Source organism: Muntiacus reevesi, chromosome 1 (assembly GCF_963930625.1).
Source record: "Muntiacus reevesi chromosome 1, mMunRee1.1, whole genome shotgun sequence".
Lineage (NCBI taxonomy): Eukaryota > Metazoa > Chordata > Mammalia > Artiodactyla > Cervidae > Muntiacus > Muntiacus reevesi.
In genome coordinates this window covers 175,754,718-175,779,670 of record NC_089249.1, presented here as the reverse complement: position 1 = coordinate 175,779,670, position 24,953 = coordinate 175,754,718, and the positions used below count along the sequence as shown (strand labels likewise).

General features: G+C 62.9%; 1 protein-coding gene across 2 annotated transcripts; it reads right to left on the bottom strand.

Moving 5' to 3' along the window:
- Nucleotides 1-5,253: 5,253 nt before the first annotated feature.
- KLHL30 (kelch like family member 30) lies at nucleotides 5,254-19,484 on the bottom strand. Of its 2 annotated transcripts, none has more exons than XM_065917165.1 (8): nucleotides 19,386-19,484; nucleotides 16,838-17,654; nucleotides 14,423-14,558; nucleotides 12,493-12,579; nucleotides 11,825-11,980; nucleotides 10,015-10,203; nucleotides 8,552-8,697; nucleotides 5,254-7,319 (listed from the first exon to the last, which is right to left on the bottom strand). In XM_065917165.1, exons 2-8 carry the CDS (start codon nucleotides 17,609-17,611, stop codon nucleotides 7,068-7,070), a joined length of 1,740 nt encoding a protein of 579 aa, XP_065773237.1. In that variant the 5' UTR covers nucleotides 17,612-17,654; nucleotides 19,386-19,484; the 3' UTR covers nucleotides 5,254-7,067. The 2 variants fall into 2 exon arrangements, with proteins under 2 accessions (XP_065773237.1, XP_065773238.1); XM_065917166.1 differs by having other exon boundaries at nucleotides 8,552-8,659.
- Nucleotides 19,485-24,953: the final 5,469 nt, after the last annotated feature.

Sequence of the window (24,953 nt, the reverse complement as noted above, 5' to 3'; positions counted from 1 at the left end):
CGCTGCGCGCTGTTCAGCCTCTGCTTCGCGGGCACCCGTACACCCTTCTCCCGGCCACGGGATATCCCGTCTCTCCTCTCTGTCCCGCGCGCCTCCTGCGGGGACCCCGAGACGCCTCTTCCTGACCGCGCGCTGGGCTGGGTCTTACTAGATGGATCACATCTGAGCCAGAAGACTGTCAGAGCCCCTCTTTGGCGCCCCTTTCTCAGGCGGCGACCCCTCCCTGCTTCCCACGGCCTGGGCCCACCCTGAGCTGAGACGCGCTGTTCCTCCCCGCCAGGCGCACCTGCGGGGGCCTCGAGGGCGCGGGGCTGGGGGCGCGGAAGAGATCTACCGCCTGGGAGCGGGCGCCCCGAGGCCTAGACTGAGAGGACGGAGCCCTGCCTCGAACTCGCCGGGGGTCGGGGGCAGATCCAGATACCCGCAGACCCCCGAGATCAGGGCAGCCCACTGGGGCACCCGACTGGCCGGCCTGAGCTCCAGTCTCCTCCCTGAAGACAGGCAGCCCCTCGCAGCTCCCTGGGCTGTTTGTTCTGTGACCCGACTCCCTCCGCAACCCCCGCTCCCTCCATCTCTCGCTCCCCCCACCTCTCACCGCCCCCACGCCTCACTTCCCCCACCTCCCGCTCCCCCACCTCCCGCTCCCCCCACCTCTCACCGCCCCCACGCCTCACTTCCCCCACCTCCCGCTCCCCCCACCTCCCGCTCCCCCCACCTCTCACCCCCCCACCTCTCACCCCCCACCTCTCACTCCCCCCACCTCCGGCTCCCCCCACCTCTCACTCCCCCCACCTCTCACTACCCCCACCTCTCGCTACCCCCACCTCTCGCTCCCCACACCTCCCGCTCCCCCCACCTCCGGCTCCCCCCACCTCCGGCTCCCCCCACCTCCCGCTCCCCCCACCTCCCACTCCCCCCACCTCCCACCACCCCACCCCTCAGTCCCCCCACCTCTCACTACCCCCACCTCTCACCCCCCCACCTCTCACCCCCCACCTCTCACTCCCCCCACCTCTCGCTACCCCCACCTCTCACTCCCCCCACCTCAGGCTCCCCCACCTCCCACTCCCCCCACCTCCCGCTCCCCCCACCTCCCGCTCCCCCCACCTCCCACCACCCCACCCCTCAGTCCCCCCACCTCTCACCACCCCCACACCTCAGTCCCCCCACCTCTCACCTCCCCCCACCTCTCACCACCCCCACCCCTCAGTCCCCCCACCTCTCACCCCCCCACCTCTCACCACCCCCACCCCTCAGTCCCCCCACCTCTCACCCCCCCACCTCTCACCACCCCCACCCCTCAGTCCCCCCACCTCTCACCCCCACCACCTCTCACTCCCACCACCCCCCCCCCCCCAGGCTGGCACTTCAGGCTCAGGCTCTCCTGTGCCTCCCTGAGGTGCCTGCACCTGGAGGGTAAACTGCATCTTATTTAGGGGGCTCAAGGGAAGGGCACCTCTGAGGAGGGCACCTTACCAGGCCCTGCTGCCCTCACCAGGGATGACTTCTACCTCTTCTGAGAAGAGGGGAGCCCCCCACCCCGTCCTGTTTCAGAGAGTGGCAGCCGGGGCCTGGGGGAGGAGCCGTGGGTCACCTCGCTGCCCCACTGCACCACCCACGTCTCCACCACCCTTGGACTGTTTCCAGGGGACAGGAAACACTACACTTTAGGAAAAGCCTGAAATTTGATGTTAATTGTTCCCTCTGATTCTGCCTCTTTTCCTACAGGATGGTGGGGGTGATGGTAGTTTTAGATTTCTTAAAGAAACAAATGCTCTTCCCACCCTGAGAATGTGTTCCCCCCACCCAGGGGTCTATGTGTCCCATAGACTCACTCTATGAGACTTACAGGCAAATTAGAACTCCACAGGCATTCTGTCTTTATACATGTTTGGGGGGGAAAGGTATCAATGGAATAAAAAAATAGAGATTCCTATAGAAATTGCAGCTTTGCTGTGGTACATATACACAATGGAGTATTACTCAGCTATTTAAAAGAATGCATTTGAATCAGTTCTAATGAGATGGATGAAACTGGAGCCCATTATACAGAATGAAGTAAGTCAGAAAGAAAAATACCAATACAGTATACTAACACGTATATATGGAATTTAGAAAGATGACCCTATATGCAAGACAGCAAAAGAGACACAGATGTAAGGAACATACTTTTGGACTCTGAGAGAAGGCGAGGGTGGGATGATTTGAGAGAATAGCATTGAAACGTGTATATTACCATATGTGAAATAGATCGCCAGTCCAGGTTCGATGCATGAGACAGGGTGCTCAGGGCTGGTGCACTGGGATGACCCTGAGGGGTGGAATGGGGAGGGAGGTGGGAGGGGGGTTCAGGATGGGGACACATGTACACCCATGTCTGATTCATGTCAATGTATGGGCAAAAACCACTGCAATATTGTAAAGTAATTAGCCTCCAATTAAAAGAAATAATTAATTAAGAAAAAAAAGAAATTGCAGCTTTGCAAGAAGACATGTGAGAAATACTGGTTTATATTATATGCATTCAATAAACTATATGAACTTATCCCATTGACAACCGTTCAGTAGTTTTGTTGCAAACAAAGGCATTTGCTCTAATATTTGTAGATGGTGTTGCTGGAAGGCCTTCAGAGAATTCAGGCTTTCTTGGGTGGCTTCTTGTTTCTGGCCCCACAGGCACATCTACCAGAAGACCAGGCACTGGAACTCTGTAATGGCATGTGTGTGTGTGTGCTGGGTGTGTGCTTCAGCATTAAGTATTAACATTTTTGTTCTGTTTCATTTTGGGGGGAAGACTTTGAGACCGTGAGATGCTGAGTGTGGGGTGTTTTCGTTGCTGAAACCCGCAGTCTGCTGGCAGAGAGGGGCGGCTGTCCTCAGCTGGTGCAGCTGAGTGGTACCTTCATGATTCTGAACAAGCCTGTCCTTACTCAGCGTCGCATTCACTTCCCATGGCCCAGCTGGTCAGCCCGTGCGGCCGGGGCTCACCAGGCACGCACAGCCTGGGCTTGGGGCCGCGCTGGGCCCCCGTCCCCCTGGGCATGGTCACATCTTCACAGCCACATGTTTTGCATCCAGCTCCTTCCTATTTCTGATGATGAGCTGGAAGGGTACTGAAACTACAGCTTTGTCTTTTCCCTGAGATGGGCCCCCCTTAGGAGTCTCCTGCGGGGGTCTGGCTGCGAGTGAAGCCCTGGGGAAATGCGTGCAGCTGCCTCTCTTGAACCAGGGGCTCATCACAGAGCTCTCCCTTCCCTGGATGGTGGCAGGGGTGGCGGGGGGAGCAAGGCCACAGAGCAGCCGCCTGGTGTGGTGGGAAAGGGGCTCCTCCTGGGCCCTACCCCTTGCCCGAAGGTGGCCAGCCTGTCCAGGAGCTTCTGGGAGCCTCAGCCTCCTTGCCTGAGAGTTGGGGTGAATGCACGTGTGTCCTCAGGGCCTGCTGTGGGTGAGGTGCGGCCCCAGAGGGTGCTGCGTGGAGCCGTGAGTGAGGCCAGCCGGCCTGCCTTCCGGGTCACCGTATCATGTTGTCGGGGGGAGGGGGCCCTCAGAGCTGCCTGAAGACAGAGGCCACGGGCCGTCGAGGCCTTGACCGAGCATAGTCAGAGCCCCGGCCAGACCCAGCCGCGGGTTTGCTCGGCAAAGCTGGTCCTCACACAGCCCCCTGTGGCTTTGGAGGAGGCCCATCTCAGGGCCTTTAGACACGCATCTCTCAGAGCCTCAGTTTGCTGCTCTGTACAATGGGCACAATGACAGCTGTCAGCCCCGAGCCCTCGTCTGGGATCCCACTCATTGGGGGGTAAGGTGGCTGATAACGGTCACCCCCAGAGGGAGGCCTGCTGCCTGGGGACCCCATTTCTGGGTTGCTGACCTGTCTTCTTTTCAGCTGAGGCCGGCTGCTCCCGGGACCACATCTGCTGTTAGTCCCATCCTATGCCCTGGGAAGATGAGCCTCAGGCTCTGTCACCTTCAGCGACACCGGAGACATGGGGGGACGGAGGGACCAGGTTTGGGTCACGTGATCGTTTGGATATTCTTGTGATATGGTTTCCAGCTCACGGTAGGGAGCCTTGGCCCGCGTGCAGCCAGCAGTGAGGACCGGAGCCGTTGCCATGTGAAAAATAGTTATTTTCCCAAGCAGTGAGCAATCCTCATGATGTCACAGGCCCGCCAGAGGACCCAAATCTAATCTGTTCCGCTGCTGAGTGGCCTCTACACTCTCTGGAGGTGATGACACGGCCCAGCCCCAGGGCGGGAGCGTGCAGAGGGCTGGGGCCTCCAGGTGGGGCTCCCTGCGTGCTTCTGGGGGGATCACAGCTCCACAAGAGCCCCCACAGAGGGGAGGAGAGCTCAGCAAAGTGTCACACAGGCCAAGGACCCCCCGCCACGGGGCTCTGGGGGCCCCACGTGCCCCTCCCCGGCAGCAGCGTCCTGTGGGTGCAGAAAGGGAGGCAGTGCAGAAAGCGGGCAAGGTCATGGGTCCCAGGGCCGAGGTGCTGGAGTGGTCGCGGGCAGGGGCCGGGCAGCATCTGGGGGTGGCCCCCCGGCCTTGCGCCTTCAGGCCTGGCAGAAATCCAAGCCTCATTCCTGGGCCCTCAGGTCACGGCCTTGGCCCTGGCTTCCCAGCAGCCTGATGCAGCCAAGCCGTTCCCACTCGCGTCTCTTCCTGCAGAGGAAGGACCTCTGCCGATGAAGTCATGGGAAGCCCAGCTCCCTCTGCCCCCAGAACCGCGGGAGCCTCAGCAGCCTGTGGAGTGGCCTCTGGTGGGGGAGGGGACGGGCAGGCAGGCAGGCCGCCTTTGCCATCTGCCTGACATCACCCCACCCTCAAAGCATGTGGTTGCCCCCACTGTGCAGATGTGGAAACTGAGGCTAAGCCTTGGGTTGGCCCGAGGTCGTGGAGCCCCCAGGTGCCCTCTCCCTCCCCAGCCCCCTTTCTGGGCTCTGCTTGGCCCTGGAGGCAGAGGGGTGGTGACAGCCCCCAACCGTTGGTGGTCCCGGGAGCCCCCCGAGCCCCCCGCTGAGTCACCTCAGCCTGCCCCCACCTCGGAAGCAGCCCCCCGTCAAGTTCTCCCATCACTCAACTTGAGGGGCCAGATCCAGGTGCCCTGAATAGCAGCAGCTCAGGCCCCCCAAAATGGAGGCCCAGACCCTGCAGGGGGTGTGCTCCTCCACCCCAAGTACTGAGCCCTGTTGCCGTGCGGGTGGGCAGAGCAGAAATTAGGCCTTCCCCTAGGACATTTTCAACTATGCGTGTTTGATCAGAAAAAAAAAGTCCAGTGTGACATGCTGAGTCTTTGAAATAGCACCTTAGATCAGTGTCTCAAAAATATTCCAGGTGATTTTCTTACAGAAAGCGGCGAGGATCCCAGAGACCTCGTCCTCGGTTTCACCCACCCCATCCACCATCTGACTGACCAGGCGTCCTGAGGGCTGTGGTTCGTGTTCCTTTGGGAGCAGACCCTCAGCATGCCCCGCTCTGTCTGGGTCCTGGGACCCACTCAGTTCTCTCAGAAGAGATGGGCAGGAAGAGTCAGTCTGGGAGCAAAGTGGCCCTGGGTCTATGGAGGCCAGAGGGACCCAGGATCCGATCCTCAGAACCAGCAATGTCAGGGGGCCCTGCGGTCCCCGAGGGATTCTCGGAGGAGCCCACAGGCTGGCCCCCGAGAGGAAAGCCAGGTCCGGAGGGTGACGGGAGCTGCTTGAGTGCTTGGCAGGTCGGCGCCGGGGGTGGAGCCAGGCTGGGTGCCCCCACGGAGCCTGTGTCGAGGCGGGAGGGCCTGGTGAGGGGCCCCTGTCCTCCCCGTGGCCACAGACGCCGTGCCTCGTTCAGGACGGGTGAGGAGGGGCAGGGGCCCAAACCTGCCCTGCGAGGGGCCCCAGTGCGTCTTGGGGCACTCTGGTCAGTCTGCGTGCTGCGCCTCCTTGCGCAGCAGGCCCCCCGAGGGCAAGTCACTGGCTCACCCAGGAGCTATCCCCAGAAGTCCCCGCAGGACACCAGCCCTGCAGGCTCCCCCTGGGGACCTTCCTTCTGACGAACTTCGTTTAGGTGCTGGCGGTAAAGAACCTACCTGCCAACACAGAAGACGTAAGAGACAGGGTTCAATCCCTGGGTCGGGGAAGACCCCCTGGAGGAGGAGATGGCAATCCACTCCAGTATCTTGCCTGGAGGAGCCCACGGACAGAGGAGCCTGGTGAGCTATAGTCCATAGCGTCGCAAAGAGTCGGACACAACTTAAGCAACTTAGCACATACCCCAAGGAAAGGGGGAGCCCTGGCCCTTCCTGCTCCCCTCTCTGGGCAGCCTTGCCGCCCTCTCTGCCCCCAGCCCGCCCCTCAGCCCCGGCAAGCAGAAAGACTCTCTATCCCAGCCCCTACCCCTCACCTCCTTCTTTGTTTCTGTGGGTGCTGCCCTTCAGGGGGGCTGACCCAGAAGGAGCTGGACCTCCTATTTCCCCAGAAGCAGCCTTTGGAAACCAGGTGCCAGTGTAAGCCTGGGGGCTGGGAGACCCCTCCCGAGCCAGCCCCGTGTGCCTGAGAGCAGAGAGGGTGGGCGGCCGGCGGAGTCACACAGCTGTGAGGTAGAAGCAGGCCCACCAGGGCAGGTGCTGACCCCACCTTGGGGTGCTTCGCTCGGTGCCACCCACCCTCTGCAGCCCCGGCTTCCCGGGCCCCCACAGTCACCCTCATCTGTGTGGCTCCCTCTGACCGCCACCCATGGGACACATGGCCCAGAGCGGCTAGTCCTCAGACAGATCACGAGTTCTCATGCTGCTCCACAGGGCCCAGCTCCCTGCTCTGAGGTCTCAGACGCCCCACGGCAGGCGCGCAGCTTCTCCCATCCTTCCAGGCGTCCAGAGGCCCAGCCCTTGCCGCTGATCAGCTCTGAGCTTGGAGTGGTCTTGCCGCAGAGACGAAGACTCTGTCCCCTGTCGTCCCCGGTGGCCGGAGCCCAGCCTGGACCCAGAGGGGCCGGTGATGCTGAGCCGTCAGACAAACCAGAGTGAAAGGGGGTTCATCCCCCGGGGTGGGGGCTCTGCCGGCCTGCTCCAGGGGCACTGCAGGGCGGCTCAGGGCTCCGGGGCGGGCCCGAAGGGCTGGGTCCACTTGGAGACGTCCAGGAAGACGGCGGACGCCCCGTGGTAGAGCCAGAGGCGGGGCATGGCGCCGAGGCGGACCCAGGCGTCCCGGCTGCGGTCATAGGCCTCCATCTCCACGCGGTAGTCCCCAGCCATGCCCTGCCAGCGGCCGCCCGTGGCGTAGAGCGCATCCCCCAGCGGCACCAGTGCCCCGTTCTCGTGTAGGCTGTGCAGGGGCTGCACCTGCGGACGGTCTGCCCTCAGCGCCCGGGGTCTCAGGGTGAGGGGCACCCCGCCCCACCCCCCATCCAGGGTGCCCCCCACCTGCCTCCCGGGACCTCAGCCCCTCCCCCGGCTGCCCCCGGGGACCCCTGAGACTCTCCCTTGCGGGGGAAACTCCGCTGCTCCGGGGATAACGTTCTCAGCCGTCCCTTGCTTTTCGAGTTTGCCCATATCTGAGCCTGGCGGGTCAAGGGGGACCCGGGCCTCGCTCCCAGGGTGCAGGCTGGGCCTCTGACTCTCTGTCTCTCTCTCAAGGACATGGTGTGGCTTCCACCCTGACAGATGCCCTGGAGACTCATCGCTCTGCCCTCGCCTCGGCCTGGGGCCTTGGGCGTACCCTGGCCGGGGGCTGTGGGCTGAGGGCTCACGGCTTTCCCCAGGCCAGGGAGAGAGGTGTGTGCCCTTCCCGAAGAGCCGGGGAGGGTAGGAAAGAGGAGGCCACCCAGGTGGATTCGGGAACGGGCGGCAGACCTCCAGGCCTGCGGAGGACAGACCCCGGCCCAGAGCTGGGCGGCGGGCCGGGCCAGCCCCGGGTGACGGGCCCCAGGGACAGAGCCTGGCAGGGCCGGCCTGCACCTGTCGTGCTGCTGACATGGGGGCCTCCGGTCAGCTGAGCGCTGACGCCAGGGGACAGCTGCGGTCAGCGGATCACAGAGGCCCCGCTGTTGCGCGGCTGGCCTGGCTAGCAGAGGCCACTGCGGGCTCTGGGCACTGTCCCTCCTCCTTCTCGGGAAGAAATGCGGAGGAAGGCCAGGGCTCTGGTGCCTCCATGAGCCCGCGCCCCCTGCCCAGGGGTGATGGAGGAGGGAGCAGTAGCAGGAATGCGGGTGGGGTGGGGGGCCAAGGGCTGGCTCCTTGCCCCTGAAACAGCTCAAGAAGCCCCCTCCCTGGCTTGATCACCCCCAGGGGTGGGGGAGTCTCTCCCTCGCGGGCTTGGCCGGCACCAGCAAGGAGGAGCTCTCTCTTAGTCCACCGACCCCTGAGCGCCCCTGGCCAAGCCTGGTTTTGCCCCCTGAGGAGGAGGACAGGTTTCTCCATGTGCTGGGGACAGAGCATCCACAGTGACCAGAGGCCCCAGGTCCTCGGTAGGGGGCCGCTCTGGGTCCTGGTGTCCCCAGGCCCCGTCCCCTGCCCCCTGCCCCAGCGGGGACCACAGCCCAGGCCTGCTCTCTCCAGAGGCGGGAGGGGCTCACCTTCTGCCACAGGTTGGCCCCGGGGTCGTACACGTAGACTTTCTTGGTGTTGTCCCCCACCAGGTAGAGCGCCCCGTGCAGCGCGGCGCAGCGTGGAGAGGACAGGTACTTGGGGAGGAAGGGCGAGGCGATCACACTCCAGGCGTCTGCGGACACACGCCCGCCCGTGTCACCAGGGAGGCCCTCCCTGAGCCTCCCGGCCATGCGGCTGGGGGCGCCCCTCTCTGGGGGGCAGGGTCCCTGGGAGCCTCATCCTCGGGTCCTCAGGAGGGGCCGCGAGGTGTCCGGAGGCCATGGCCTGAGTGGGCGCCCCAGGCCTCTGCCTCCATCCTGCTGGCCCCTTGGTCCAGTACCCGGGGCCCCCACCTGACCCTGGGCCTGGTCTGCCTCCTGTGGGATCCTCAGCCCCATCATCCAGAGGATGGACCAGAGGGGCTGCCCTGAGAGAGAGAGCTGGCTCCTTCCCCCTGAAACAGCTCAAGAATCCCCCCTCCCTGGCTTGATCACCCCCAGGGGCGGGGGACTCACTCCCTCTCAACTCACTCCCTCTTGGGCCTGGTCCATGTCAGGAAGGAGGTGCCTTGTGCGAGCCCTGTATCCTCAGGCTGGGGCCCAAACCCCGACCCGGCCCTAGAGCCCAAGCTGGTGCGGCTGGGCTTCAGGGGTGTAGGCCCGCTGCCCCTCCCCACGAGGCCAGTTCCAGGCAGATCCAGCAGCCAGACAGGTTTAGGACCCAGGGCGGGGCTTCCTGGTCCCCTGTCCCCACACCTCTAGACTGTGGGGGGCTGTGGCTCCGTGCTGGTGATCCCTGTGGGCCCCTGCCTTCCTCCACTGCCCCATCCATCGCTGTGGGGCCGTGGCCCTTTGTAAGAAGCCTGCGACTGCCCGCTCCCTGACACCACCTGGCCACACCTATTCCCGGGGCCCCCACCCCTCCAGTCGCTGAGACGTCAGGGCGTGCCTGACCTCTCGGTCCCGCCAGCGCCCCGCCCCCTGGGTCCCACCTGTGCCCCGCCCCATGGGTCCCTCCAGCGCCCCGCCCCGTGGGTCCCACCTGTGCCCCGCCCCCTGGGTCCCTCCAGCGCCCCGCCCCCTGGGTCCCTCCAGCGCCCCGCCCCCTGGGTCCCGCCAGCGCCCCGCCCCTTGGGTCCCTCCAGCGCCCCGCCCCCTGGGTCCCTCCAGCGCCCCGCCCCTGGGTCCCACCTGTGCCCCGCCCCCTGGGTCCCTCCAGCGCCCCGCCCCCTGGGTCCCGCCAGCGCCCCGCCCCCTGGGTCCCACCTGTGCCCCGCCCCCTGGGTCCCGCCAGCGCCCCGCCCCCTGGGTCCCGCCAGCGCCCCGCCCCCTGGGTCCCGCCAGCGCCCCGTCCCCTGGGTCCCTCCAGCGCCCCGCCCCCTGCGTCCCACCTGTGCCCCGCCCCCTGTGCCCCGCGGCCGCCCCGCCCCGGCCCCCCCACCGCCCCCCACCTGTGACCGGGTTGTAGCACTGCAGAGCCAGGGCGTTGTACTTGCAGGCGCTGGAGCCCACCAGGTAGAGCCGGCCCCCGCAGCCGGCCGCCGAGAAGTTGCTGACGTACTTGAGGGCCGGGCGGATGGGCGTCCAGGTGTCCGTGAAGGGGTCATAGCTCTCCACCTCTACCACGTCCAAGGTGGTGCCTGCCGGGCCAACGGGTGGGGTCAGGGCTGCCGGGGGCTAGGACGAGGGAAGGTTCCTGGAAACGCAGGGTCTGAGGCTCTGCGGAGACTGCAGGGCTGCCCTGGGTGCCCAGGCAGGCAAGGGCAGGGGGAGGTGGGCACAGCCTGGAGAGGCGGGCGTGTGTGTGCGTGGTCTGTGGCTTCAGTCCTGCCCAACTCTTTGTGACTCCACCGACTGCAGCCCGCCAGGCTCCCCTGTTCATGGGGTTTTCCAGGCAAGACTGCTCAAGCGAGTTGCTATGCCCTCCTCCAGGGGATCTTTCCAACACAGGGATCAAACCTGCATCTCCTGCCTTGCAGGTGGATTCTTTGTCCACTGAGTCACCTGAGAAGCCCTAAGAGGCAGGCGACATGCCCCATTTTAGAGAGAGGGGAGCAGAGCTCCGAGAGGGCAGGATGTCTGCCCAAGGCCACTCGCCTAGAAGTGGCATGTGAGTGGGCTCCTGGACCAGGGATGCCCGACTCCGGAGCAGGTGATGGGGCCTCCCTGTGAGGCCCAGCCACTTTGAGCCCTTCAGAGCCCAGGGTGCCTGAAGAGGTACCCGTGGGGGTCCCAGAAGGCTGCCACCCCCAGGCCCTTCACATGGTGGAAGCCCTTCCTGGGATGGAGAAAGTCATTCTTGGGGGGACTTTTAGGCAGCCCCTCACCCAGCCCTTCCCAGATGGCCCTAGTGGAAAAGAACCCGCCTGCCAATGCAGGAGACCTAAGAGACTTGGCTCGATCTCTGGGTCGGGAATATCCCCTGGAGGAGGGCATGGCAACCCACTCCAGCTTTCTTGCCTGGAGGATCCCATGGACAGAGGAGCCTGGCAGGCTACAGTCCATGGGGTCACAGAGAGTCAGATACGACTGAGCAACTTAGCACACATGCACGTTCCCGGCCCTGGACAGCCTGGATGTGACGGTGACGCAGAGCTGCGGCGAGTGGGCACCCACCTGGAGCCTACCTCGGTCTCTGAGAGCCTGGGGCCCCGAGCTGCTTTATACCCCTGTGCGAGCCCTCTGTCCTCGGGTGGGGAACACGGCAGCCACTGAGGGAAAGGGGCTCTGGGACAGGTGGGGCTCCGGGGATGTCCCTAGGGCCAGCTGTCACCTCCGGAGCCCGTGGGACACTCTTGCTCAGCCACCCAGTGCGTCTCTCACTATTCATCTAACCATCAGCATCCCCGGACGACTCCTCGCTGCACCTCTGTGGTGCGGGGGGGAATACCGCAGGCCCTGAGCTCAGGCTGGGGGTGTGTGGGGCCAGGTGATAGCAAAAGGATGCCCCATGTGTCCCCTCGCCCCAGGGACGTCACCGAGGAGGTGACCCCAAGCTGAGGGCTGAGCCCTGGGTCCTGGGATGAGCGTGGCCAGCCCCACTGGCAGCTGAGGCCCCCGCTCCTCACGGGGTCGGCAGAACTGACTCCTTGCCCTGTTCTCTGCGTCCCAGAGAACATGGAAGCAGCCTGGAGCTGGGCCCCCGAGACTCCTGCCTGAGTCGCACCCCAGGATGCGGGGGGTGGGGTGGGGGTGGGGTGGGGTGTGAGGGGCCCAGGTGTAGGGGGCGGGGGGTGGGCGGGGCGCAGGGAGGGGCCTTACCTCCGACAGCGTAGATCTCCCCGTTGAGCGCGGCGCTGGCGTGGTTGGTGCGGGCTTTCAGCATGGGTGCCACCGGCCTCCAGGCGGCCTCCTTCAGGGGGAAGCACCAGGCTTCCGTCGTGGACCACGCGTCCGTCCTGGAGCCCCGAGAGCCCCCTGCAGGAGAGGCTGTGTCCATTCGGGCGCCCACCGGCCTGGGGCCTCCGGGCGGGCGGGGGCTGAGCACCAGGGCTCCCGCCCCCTCCCCGGTGCCAGGCCTCTGCCCTGCCAGATGCTGGGCAGGGGGGGTGACCGAAGTGGCACGGTCTAGCCCTGTGACCTGCAGAGATCCCTCCACACCCCATAAACAAGCGGAACAAGGGCTCAAGCCTCCATCAGCGGAAGCTTTTTTCTCAACCAAACCTCCCGAGGACCCCCCAACTTCTAAGATGTGAGAGCAGAGGGACAACCCCCTCCTTCACACGCTTCCTCCTGGGGAGATCCTGGGTGCAGGACAGAGCCCATGACACTGCCCCATGCCCGCTTGTGGACCCATGGACTTGACATTTCCTTGTCTCCGTAGGATGAAAAGGTCTGCAAGAGTCTTGACCAAACGGTCAATGATCTGAGCGTGGCATTCAGGGGTCAGCTCAGCCACGGGGCTCAGGACAGGGGCCCCGCCCGCCCACCTGTCACGTAGACGTCGTTGTTGAGTGCCGCCAGCGAGAAGCCCCACTTGTGATGGTCGGGGAAGTCCGGGAGGGCCATCCACCTCTCTGGCGGAAGACGGGGGGCAGTGTCAGGGTGGCTGGCCTCACTGTGGGGGCCCCTCCTTCCTGCTCAGTGCCTCTTCTGCTTGAGGGGGGCAGAAATGTCCCCTCACTGATGGGGGCAGAGGCTGGACTCAGCTAGGCACAGAGGTGGGGGACATCACCCAGTGGGGTGGGTTCAAGGTGGCCCCGGGCATCCCTGGTGCCCCAGGCTTGGCTCCAGGGGATCCCTGGCTCCCCCCGCTGCCCTCAGAGCCTGGCACCCTGGGTGTGCAGAGAAGATGTCCAGGCTCCAAGGGGCTGGCTGTCACCCTGACCCTCCAGCCAATCCCACTGACCCCACTGAACTTTTTGGCCCCGAGTCAGCTCTCATCCCAATCAGATGGAGGAGGGGTTAAGGGCTGGCTGATCGCCAGCCACAGGTGGGTCATAGCACAAGCATCTTCACTTGTTTCTCATCCCGAGCACCTCCTGGGCCCATGGGCAGCGGGGAGGGGCCAGATGCGGCCGTGCAGCTGGCAGAGTGGGTCCCAATCCCCGCTCCCCTGCCCCAGTGCCGTGGCCTTGGACAAGCCCCAGCCTCAGTGTCCTCTTCTGTAGAATGGGGCTAACTTCTCTCCCAGTGGGTGGGGACTGCGGGAGGTGCGTCTGTCACACAGCAGCTGCCCAGCTGATGGTGGCTGTAAGAACAATTGTCCCTAAGGTGAGGCACAGAGTAACGTGCCCACATTACTGCATGAAGCAGTAAAGGATCTGCCTCTACGAAGCTACAAGATCAAGAGATGACTTTGGAAAAAAACAGAATGAGCAATAAAAGTGTTTAGTACTCTCTATGGACACATTTTGGGTGCTTGTGGAAGGCTGTGGGAGAGACCGGGCCTCTGGGATGTCCCTGGGAGGACTCCTGTTTACTATTTACAGCCATACGGCGGTTTTCAGGACATGTGGAACCCCCTCTGGGCAGGGACTCCATGTCCCCCTGACTCACGTCTGTGTCACCCCAGGGTGGGGATTGCCCAGCGGTCACCAGGCCTTGGCCTGCCAGCGGCCCTGCTGCTCCCCCCCCCCAGGGTCTCAGGGACAGCTGCTTCCAGCTCATCTGTTGACGTCAGCCCCCAAATTCCCCCCGTCAGCCCCTGACCTGGGACAGCCGGCCCCTGGCTTCTTGGAGCCTGCCAGTCGCTGACGCCACAGGGTGGTGGCCCCCTGCCCGGCGGCCCCAGGACAGCGGCCAGCGAACTGCTGGTTTCCAAAGAACTTCCCGGGGCTGGTGTGGCGCCCACCCCAATCCCGAGCCTGGCTGCCCTCTCACCCTCCTTTCTGGTGGGGGGGGGGACCTGTGAAGGGGCTCCCGGGCAGGAGAGGCAGGCCTGCCCCCCACCCACCTACTGACTCCTCATCACAAAGGCCATTTCACAGATGAGGAAACTGAGGCTTAAGGAGGCGAAGTGACCTGCTCAAAGGCTGGAATCGGGACCCCACTGGGCCGACCCAGATCCTGGGCTGTCATGCCCCAGGCTCTACACCCCCCAGTTCCCTGTGCTCCCCCAGGACTGAGGCCCCGTTAGGCACACAGAGCAATAGTGCCAAGGGGAAGCAGTTGCCAGCTGTCCCTCGCGCCCGGGCCAGTGGCCACTTTCCCACCCCGGGCAGACTGGGCGGGAGCCACTTTCCCCAGGTCCCAGTGCGAAGAACCCCAGAGTTAGGGCTGTGGCTAGAGGCAGAGGGGTCCACTGTGCCCCCCGCAGTCTGCCTCCCTCCCCTGCTGGGGCCCAGGCTCCTCCGCAACCCCCCACCTCGAGGACAGATGATGCCCTGCTCCAGGGCTGTGGGGCCCATGAGTACTTACTGGCCTTGGTGTGGTAGAAGGCGAAGTTCCCAGCGTGGGGAGCGAGCTCCTCAGCTCCCTCCTCCTCCTCCTCCAGCGCCCTCCCGCCCACCACCACCAGGACCTCCTCCAGCTTCTTCGGGAGGGCCAGCAGCGCCTGTGGGGCCAGGGGGCTGGGGTCAACAGCAGGCCCTGTCCTTGGGCAGAGGGGCCTGGGTGCCGGCAGGCCTCCGTGGTATCTTCTGAGGCTGGCCGTGGCCTGGACATTTGGGAGCTGCTGTGGGTCCACAGTGTGGCCCTGCATCAGTACACAAGTGTGGAGTGGGGAGAGCTGCAGTGTGTGTGTGCCTGTGTGTGCTTGTGCACACGTGTGGGGTGGGGTGAGCGTCAGTGTGTGTGTGCCTGTGTGTGCTTGTGCACACGTGTGATGGGTTGAGCTGCAGTGTGTGTGCTCGTGTGTGCTTGTGCACACGTGTGGGGTGGGGTGAGCGTCAGTGTGTGTGTGCCCGTGTGTGCTTGTGCACACGTGTGGGGTGGGGTGAGTGTCAATGTGTATGTGCCTGTGTGTGCTTGTGCACACGTGTGATGGGGTGAGCGTCAGTGTGTGTGTGCCTGTGTGTGCTTGTGCACACGTGTGATGGGTGAGCGTCAGTGTGTGTGTGCCCGTGTGTGCTTGTGCAGTGTGCATGCCTGTGTGTGCTTGTGCACACGTGTGATGGGTGAGCGTCAGTGTGTGTGCCTGTGTGTGCTTGTGCACACGTGTGGGGTGGGGTGAGCGTCAGTGTGTGTGCCTGTGTGTGCTTGTGCACACGTGTGGTGGGGTGAGCTTCAGTGTGTGTGTGCCTGTGTGTGCTTGTGCACACGTGTGGTGGGGAGAGCTTCAGTGTGTGTGTGCCTGTGTGTGCTTGTGCACACGTGTGGTAGGGTGAGCGTCAGTGTGTGCATGCCTGTGTGTGCTTGTGCACACGTGTGGTGGGGAGAGCTTCAGTGTGTGTGTGCCTGTGTGTGCTTGTGCACACGTGTGGGGTGGGGTGAGCGTCAGTGTGTGTGTGCCTGTGTGTGCTTGTGCACACGTGTGATGGGTTGAGCTGCAGTGTGTGTGCCCGTGTGTGCTTGTGCACACGTGTGGGGTGGGGTGAGCGTCAGTGTGTGTGTGCCCGTGTGTGCTTGTGCACACGTGTGATGGGTTGAGCTGCAGTGTGTGTGCCCGTGTGTGCTTGTACACATGTGTGGTAGGGTGAGCGTCAGTGTGTGCGTCCCTGTGTGTGCTTGTGCATGAGTGTGCATGCATACCCGTCCACATGCCATGGCCACCGTGGGCTGGTGAAGGCAAGTGCTCAGAACCTGGACAGGTGGGAGCCGGGTCCTCGTGGGCCTGACGTGAGGCCTGCTCCCTCCCAGCCGCTCCCCCGTTCCCGCCCCGCCGTGCAGAGGTGCTTCTGCACCACCTTTGGAACCAAGCCCCAGCCCCTGTTCCCACCCCCAGGTAGGCTCCCCTCCCCCGGGAGCCCAGCTCCCCTGTGCCAGCTGGGGTGGCCACTGGGACGGCCCTGGGTAGCAGGAAATGCTGGAATACTTCTCGCTGGGGTAGAGCTCCCTGGATCCCAGAGTCCCACTGCCTCTCTGACCCGCCCTCCAATGTCCAGACCTCCCACCTGCAGCACCTACAGGGTCACCACCTCGTGGGCGGGTGGCCAGCGGCTGCACCCTGTCTCCGGCAGGCCAGTGGTGCCTGGCCGCGGAGTGGCCAGTATTTGCACCACACACCCCACCGCTGGCCTGAGCCACGTCTCTGTCCCCAGAGTTGGCTCCTAAGAGGTCCTTCTGAGCAAGGCCCAGAGCCGGCTGCCTGGGAGCAGACAGACTTCAGCTCCTTGCCTCAGTCACAGCCTGGCCTGTCACTTCATTAAGGACCTGCCCTCTCACCAGGCCCACTGCCAGCCCAGATAGGAAATTGCACCCCATAAACGCTTGAGCAGCTTCCTAAGGGCAGGTGGTGGCTGGCTGCCACGCCTGTCCATGTTCCTCACCTCTGTACAAGCTGTGCATTCTTCCTGGCTTATTTCCCCCTGCCGGGCTCCTATCTTCCCTCTAAAGCCCAGCTCAGATGCTGCCTCCTCCAGGCAGCTCTCCCTGACTGCCTGCCCCTCAGAGGACACCCAAAGTCCAGCACTGGCCTTTCTCATGCTGCTTGGGTGTGTTTCCAGGGGATTTCCCCGCCACGCTGTGGGCTGGGGATGACCACTTCTGGGTCGCCTCTCCTCACGGGCAGGAAGTAGCACACACAGGGGCACAGTACATACTTAGGAGGTGAACCGATCCCAGGGAGGTGGAGTTGCAGTCTGGGGACACCTTGGGGATACCCACTTCATCCCGTCTGTCCCTATGCGGGTGGGGTCTCGGGGCTCCTCTCCCTGCTCCCCGCCTGTCACTCACCCCCTCGTGGCCCTGGGCCAGGGCCTCCCGACAGGCCTCCGACTCCCGGATCAGCGGCTCCGAGGCCAGCAGCTGCTGCACATGGGGCCTGGGCACGGCGTCCAGGTGCACCAGGCCGAGAAGCTCGGGCAGGTGGGCGGCCCGGACCTGGGGGTCGTGGCGTACCCAGCGCAGCAGGGCCTCCAGCCGGCTCTGCTCTGGCTGCACCTGCAGCAGGTCCCCGGCCAGGCAGGCAGCCAGCCGCTCCTGGGACAGCTGCAAGAACTCGTCCTCCCGGGCCACGGCCTCGAAGTTCTCCCGCAGGAAGGCCCAGGCCTTGGCGGCCACGCCCAGCAGCCCCTGCTGTTCCCCAAACTCGCAGATGCCCAGGCAGTTGGTGGCGTCAAGCTGCTGCTGCAGGTAGCGGCCGCAGACCTTCTGCACGGTGGGGAAGTGCAGGCGCGCGGCCGTGCGGGTCAGCGCCTCCACGTTGCCCTGGGTGACGGTCAGCCGGCCCGTGTACACGAAGTCCACCAGCTGAGCCACCACGGCAGGCTCCACGTCCTGCAGCTCCACGCGCGCCGAGCAGCTCTCCGCGAAGTCGCCGGCGAACATGGCGTGGAAGTAGGGGCTGCTCAGCGCCAGGAGCCCGCGGTGGCAAGGCAGCTCCCGGCCGCCCACCAGCAGCGTGACGTCCACCAGCTTGGGCTGTGAGCGCAGCCGCTGCAGGCCATCCAGCACGTCCTGGGCATGCGAGGGCAGGTGGAAGTCCAGGTCGTCCACGTTCCGCACCATGACCGTGAGGTTCACCTACTCACGGGCGTCCGTGTGTGGGCTCCTGGGGAGAGGAGCCAGCAGGGTCAGCCAGGGGGACCGTCTCGTCGGCCCGAGTTGCCTGTCGGGCTGACCGTTGGTCCGAGCATCAACCACGTGTGAAGCGCTTCACTCAGCCTCTCACCTAAGCCAGCCCCGAGGCCCTGGGAGGCGGAGGCGCTGTCTTTCCCAGGTGAGGTGGTTGAGGCTTAGAGAGGCTAGGCAGTCGGGGCAGGACGGGCCAGCAAGAGAACCAAGCCTCAGCCCCTCTCTGCACCGCTGGACTGTGCGGAACAGGCCCCCTGGAGCACGGGGGTCCCTACCACCCCAAACCCTCCTAGTGGACTCCTCTATCCCCACATCCCCCCTTGCTGGGAAGGGCATCTGCCTTTGAATAGTTTCAGCCCCGTGGGTCCTTACTGGCCCGTGGTTACGGAGAAACTTTGTTGCCATGACCTTGCTGGGTGACCTTGAGTGAGCCACGCCCCTCTCTGGTCCCAGCCTCCTCATCATCAGACGGAGAGGCTGGAGGTGAAAGGGCTGAGACATCAGCCGTGCCCCCACGGACCAGGCCATCCTGGACTTTGCACAAACACCAGCCCTCATGGGAACCCCACCAGCCAGTTGCTGTTCACATCCCTTTAAAGGTGAGGAAACAGAGGCAAAAAGAGGCTCAAGTCCCTTATCCAAGACCACACAGCTCGGGGGTCCCGGGCCCCTGGACCCCCCCATGTTACATGTTGCTGGACGTAGGTTGGTAAAGACAAGCAACCAAAAGAGAGCAATCTCAGTTCAAGTCGCCTGATCCAGAAAATGCACGTCTGGGCTAATTTAATTATGCGCACATTTCCTTACTATCTTCTGATATTTTTGCCCTAAGAAAACCGCCCCAAAGAAAAGAAAGTTATGCGCAGCTGGTCTTCCCCCGAGTGACCCCACAGCAAGAAGCTGCACCCTGAGACACCGCATGTCCACCAGGGGGCGCCTTAGCAGCCAACAAAGCGAAGGCCAGTGCAAAATGCCGGGTCCACCCAGTGCCATCGAAACGACAAAGCCCCATAAGGAGAGCTTGCACTGTGGCCGCCCCAGGGCAGCTCTGCCGCTGGCGGGAGCTTGAGGCACACAGAGAACCCACCCAGAGGCCCAAGAATCTGCCTGGGCTCCACTGGGTCAGGACGGGTCTGGGGCCCTGGTGGGCGTCCAGCCTGCCTCACCCCCTCCCCACAAAGCCCTCTGGCTGGAAGGAAGGCAGTGTGTCCCTCCTAGGGGAGCGCAGGAGATTAGTCAGGCTGCCCCCGCCCCAGGCAGCCGGGGGCCAGCGGGCGGGGGCACCTGGCACCTTCCCGGGGAGCCTCAGGTCATCTGCTGACACCTGCCACCCTGCAGACCTTGCTGGGGCCAAGCATTCCTGGGGGCTCAGAGCTCCCCACCCAGTGCCTGCCAGGCCGGGAGTGAGGAGGGCAGAGCGGGCAGGACAACAAAGGGCCTCAATCCAGCTCTGGCCGGGGCTGGACGCCACGGCCCTGGCTGTGATTCAGCCTTCCCCCCACTTCTCCAGAAGGGCCTGGAGGGAAGCAGGCCCACTGAACCCCCACCCCAGTCCCCCGGGGCTGGGTCTAGGCCGTGTGCAGGTCTCTCCGCACAGCACCCAGGACTGGGACCGCCAGGCCCACTGGGCTGTCCACTAGAAGCCCCCTCCCTGCTGGTCCCAGCCCTGGTCCTCCGCTACCTCTTCCAACTGCCCCCCTCATCCTACCTCTTGGTGGGCACCGAGACCTCGTCTCAGAATGCAGGCTGGAGAACACGACTGCCCAGCTGGCCAAGGGGCACGGAGGACCTGCTGGGATATGACGGGGCGAGGCTGGGCTGGGCTGGGCCGGGCTAGCAGCCACGTGGGGACAGAAGGGTATTTTTAGCCTCTGTCAGCATCGGGTGGGGGGGAGGTGGCCAGCAGGGGGAGGAGGGAGGAGAGAGGTGACAGCTCCTCTCTGCCTGTCCTCTCTGAATGACCATGCTGGCCGGGAGCCTCCTGTGACCCCCGGGCCAGGACAGACGGCAGGAAGCACCTGGGGAGCAGCATGTCTGGGCTTCCGCTCCCGGGGTGTGGGCCCCCTCACTTCTGTGTTTTTTCATTGGCAAGAGGGGCACAGTGAAGCCTGAGCTGAGGACTCAGGGGCCACACGGAGCCCCCAGTTCAGGGCAAGGGTGTCATGAGGACCCGGCATGTGTCAGCTTTCCTGTGGATATTGACAGGGGCGCACGTGGCCTCTTATTTTCCATCAAGTGGGAAAAAGTGACCATGGTGAGGAAATGGGCGTTGCTCAGCAAAGACTTTCAAAACCTGGGGTCCCTGGTGACGGGGAGTCCTGGTGGTGAAGGAGGGGCTCAGAGCGTCGCCCCCCGGGCTGGTGACAGGGGTGTGCAGTCCCGAGGCTCTGTCCGCTTGTATCGCGGCCTTGGCCTTGGGCCTGCCCTGATGTCTTCATTAGTTGTGATGCCGAGGAAAGCCAAGAAACGGGATGGTCTAAAAATACAGCCGCAGAGGCTCGTGGCCTCCTGGGAGGCCTGGGTTCACAGTGTCACAAGGGAACTCCTGACATCTGGATCTCTGCGGGCCCTGGGATCACAGGCCCCGACCGAGTTTGGGGTTGAGCCCAAGGGCCTGCAGGGCATCTCTCACGCCAGGGGTCAGAGAGAAGTTCCCAGCCCCGGGCCTTCAGGTACCAGGGAGGCCAGCTGGGGGCCTCTGCCTGCCAGCCCCTCTGTCTTGTACCCACTCGGGCCTCACCAGCACAACCAGTTTCTAGGTGTGCTGGGACGTGGAGGAGTCGGGTGGCCAAGGCTGACCAGCCTCCCAAAGCCCACCGGGGACTGGCTGATGCTCTTACAGGGCAAAGAGGCCTGGGGGCACCAGGGTGATGAGCCCCACTCCTGGCAAGGTAAGGGAGTTTCTCAGGGTGTCTGGGGGTCAGGACAGCACGGCTTTGGGACAGCTGTCTCCTCCCGGGCACAGGGCGGCTGGCCTGGCTTCCTACTGGGGCGCTGGTTGTGAGCCGGCCCCAGTCTCTGCTCTCATGTGAGAGTGTGGTCATCACACAGACACTGCAGGGATCGCCTCCCCGACCACGTGTTCACCAGGCCTCCCACACGCTGCTCACTCACAGGTGTCCTTAGTCCACGCTTCCCTCCCCAGCCCAGTCCAGCCAGGCCAGTCATAGCCCAGTCCAGCCAGGCCAGTCATAGCCCAGCCCAGGCCAGCCCAGTCACATCCCAGTTCAGCCCAGGCCAGCCCAGTCACATCCCAGCCAGCGCAGTTCAGCCCAGCTCAGCCCAGTCACATCCCAGTTCGGCCCAGGCCAGCCCAGTCACATCCCAGTTCAGTCCGGCCCAGTTCAGCCCAGGCCAGCCCAGTCATAGCCCAGACCAGCCCAGTCCAGTCATAGCCCAGCCCAGCCCAGTCCAGTCATAGCCCAGCCCAGCTCAGCCCAGTCACATCCCAGCCAGAGCAGTTCAGCCCAGTTCAGCCCAGGCCAGCCCAGTCATAGCCCAGTTCAGTCCGGCCCAGTTCAGCCCAGTTCAGCCCAGGCCAGCCCAGTCATAGCCCAGTTCAGTCCGGCCCAGTTCAGCCCAGGCCAGCCCAGTCATAGCCCAGTTCAGTCCGGCCCAGTTCAGCCCAGGCCAGCCCAGTCATAGCCCAGTTCAGTCCGGCCCAGTTCAGCCCAGGCCAGCCCAGTCATAGCCCAGCCCAGCCCAAGGTCCTGCCCCTTCCCCAGAGTCCCAGGACTCCCCCTAGCCTTCCTTAGCATCAGCCTTACTCTTGGGGGCCTCAGGGATGTCTCCAGCTCTCGCCGTGTCCAGGGCCACCCTGGAGAAGGCATTGGAGGAGGAGCAGAGGCATTGCTTTTGCCTCCCGACCCCAGCCCCCACTTTGTTTGCGGGCAGAGCACAAAGGGTTAATGCACCCCTGACTTGGGCCGCAGGAGACAGGACAGCCGATGCTGATGCCAGGCCATGGTCACAGGCAGCTCCCCTCACCCCACCCTTAAGTACAGCGCTGGGCGCCAAGAATGGACGCCCTACGGGGACCCAGCGCCTCAGATGACAGGTCAGTTTGGGAAACTTGAAACCAGGGGCTCAACAGATCCTCATCATCAGATTGCTCCCCAGTGGGGCAATTTTTAAAAATACGCTGCTTGTTTCTTTTTATGATGATAAAAATAATACATGTTTGTGGTAGGAGATTAGGAAAACACAGAAAGACACAAAGCAGAAAACCGGCAGAAGACAATCCCTGTGAACACACGGGGTTAGAATGACCGCGGTGGGTCCTGTGTTGTTTTATCATGATGCTCTATGGCGAGCATTTCTGATGTGGTGAGTCATTTCTGATGTGATGAGTCTTGGACCATGTGACTTTTAATTCCATCATAGTGGGGACACATCACGCTTTAAGAAGGTGGAAGTGATGCCCGGGCACTTCTAGGAATGGACGTGTAGGTTGTGAGCCATGCGGACTGTGATGACGAGTGCGGTGTCACCTCTGTGCCTTCCCCTGGAGCAGACTGGAGCATGAGATGACCGCAGTAAAGCACACGATCGTCTTTATAGCCCGATGCGTGGACAGAGGGCCGTCCAGCTCGGGTGACCGAGGCACTTACCAGCAGGAGGTAAGACCGCCCCCTATGTCAGCCTGGCCCAGTGTCGCTGTGAGGTCCTGCACAACCAGACCCGACCACACCCTCTGTGGGTGTTTCACGGATTTACTTGCTCACACTATCTCTTATTCCATCTGGGATTTATTTGGGGCATGGGGTGCTGTAAGGTCATATATTTTCTTCCCCAAATAGCTCCCAACACTCTCAGTACTATTATTAACAATCCCTTCTTTTCCCCACGGATTTGCTGCAGCACCTCTATAGAAAAAGGGCAATGTTTTCTGTGTGAATTGTCTCTTCTGCTGATTTGAATGAGCATATTCTAGGGTCAGAGCAACCCTAGTTCCATCAATGGACTATTATTCTATAATTATAACTATTATACTAGTCCGTCAATGGACTATTACTCTTCATACCTGAAATGTAAGCCTCTTCGTCACTCTTCTATTTAAAATCATCTAGTCTTGTATTAGTTAGCTATTGCTGCATAACAAATGACCTCAAAGTCTAGTGTTGTAAAACAACGAACATTTATTATCTCACAGTCTCATGGCTCTGGGACTGCTTTAGTGGGTGGTTCTGCCTCAGGATCTGTCCATAGCTAGTGCCAAGGGGCCCACCGGACATCAGTCACGGGACAGAGGCTGGCCTGGGACAGAGGTCCACACCGACCTCTCCACAGCACTACTGCTAACACGGTGGCCGGCTTCTCTCAGAGGTAAGACAGCAGCAAAGATAGGAGTCTTTCATAAGCTACTTGGAGGTGCAGTCTGTGGCTTCCGCCATATTCTGAGCTACAATGAGGGAGAGACTCCACCAGACGTGGCACCAGGAGGCAGGCTCACTGGGGCCTTCTTGTAGGCCGGCCTCCACAGCTGGCTTTGTTCATGCCTTATCACCACTAGCACGACCTGGGAAGCCAGCTTTGTTCATGGTTTCTTTCCAAAGAACTTCAGAGTTGTTAAAAAGAAAAAAAAAGAGCTTGACTCTTCTAAATCCAAGCATTGACATTCAAAGAGCTTACACTGTTACAGCATTTATTCTCATCATGAGAAATATGTACCACCTTGGGTACAGCACTTTCTTCGCATTTGTCCTGCACACATTTACAATGGGCCAGGGAGAGAGACCGGTCTCCCCTTCTCCAGTATCTTCCCGAGTCTTCTGGAAGCCTCTGGTTCTGCACCTTGTTTTGTGTCTGGTCACCTCACTGAAGTCTGCACGCTCTGGATCCCTACGTAGGGGCTCTGCGGTCCTCAGTGGGGTTTTGACAACTGGACACCAAGATTAAAGGGCCCTACAGCTGAGTGTGGCCTTGCTGGGCCAGCGCCCCCCCACCCATGGCAGTGGACACCTGCTTCCCACAGGTGGGTTGCTAGTGGGGTTCCGAGGTCACTAAGCATCAGAATCACTTGGAACGTCTTTTAAATAACAAACCAGCTTTCTCCGGCCCAGCCCAAGGGACTCAGGGTTCCTGGGGTGCTCTCAGGATGCAGAGTATTTATAAGGAGGCCCCCAGGAAGCAGAGTGCCTGCAGAGGGGCATTTGGGGAGTCAACCGTGAGTGCCCAGCAGAGGGGTCCTTTCCCTCTGCCAGGCCTCTCGCTGGGGTCTGAGTGCCCCCCGCTACCTAAACCTGGAGTCCTGGATGCTCATGGGAACATGAGAGTCGGGGCCATGGAGGGCCTTGCCCAAGGCCACAGTGAGTGGGGGGGTGCCTCAACTCGAGTGTGCAGGCCTCCTGCTCAAGGTCTCCTGAGCAGCCCTGGCCAGCAGCCCACCTCTGGGGCTCGGCTCTGCATCTGCCGCCCACCCTGGTCCCGCCTCCTCAGACAACAGGGTCCTGTGGGTGGCCCAGGGTAGGGAGACATCAGAGCGTCCACCACCTTCTGACTCCCACCTCCAGGCTCACCCTGTTTCACCTTGAGCCTGCAACCCGCCAGCCCAGGCAGTGGCAGAGTCCTGTGGCTCAGCCCTTGTCTGGCTCCAAAGGTCAAGCTTCAGGGCCAAGAGCCAGGGCCTCAACACTGTACGGGATGCGTGCGGCTGCCTGGGGCCAGGGCTGTGCTCCTGAGCACGTGCTCCTTAAAATACTAACGTGGCTGGCGAGCATCACTGTCATCCCAGGACAGAGACCCCCATACTGGGCTTCAGTCCACCCTCACCAGGGCCCCGGGGATGGGCGAGTCAACACCTTACCCCCATTTTACAGATGAGGACATGGACGCTCTGTGGGATAAGGACGCGGCTGAGCTGAGCACTGAGGTTTGGGTATGCCCCCAGCAGGGCCCCCTCTGGGCTCAGGGGCAACAGGCACGCACAGAAAGGCCGGCAGGAACAGGTCTTTATATTTAGCAAACTCACGTCCAGTGTCGACCCAGGAGGGCTTGGACCCAGACCTGGCCAGCACCGCCCCCTTGACCAGCCCACGGAAGCCCCGACGGCCTGACCCCCCCACTTTATTTCTTCCCGGGCATCCCTCCCCGAGACGTCAAGCCAGCAGCCTGGGAGGACCCCCGATCCCCCACAGCTGGCCTGAGCCCTCCCAGCTCTGCAGGCAGGGAGGGACAGGCAAGAGAGCTGTCCTGGGGGGCTTCTGCAGGGAGGTGAAGGCCGTGGAAGGTTCTTGAAACCTCTTCCCCACTCCTGCCTGTGGGGCCATCGCACAGC

Coding starts and splice junctions, on each gene's coding strand:
- KLHL30 (XM_065917165.1), bottom strand. CDS start 17,611: ATGGTGCGGAACGTGGACGACCTGGACTTCCACCTGCCCTCGCATGCC. Junction 12,580..14,422: donor CTTCTACCACACCAAGGCCA/GTAAGTACTCAT, acceptor GTCTTCCGCCAG/AGAGGTGGATGGCCCTCCCG. Junction 11,981..12,492: donor CAACGACGTCTACGTGACAG/GTGGGCGGGCGG, acceptor CCTCTCCTGCAG/GGGGCTCTCGGGGCTCCAGG.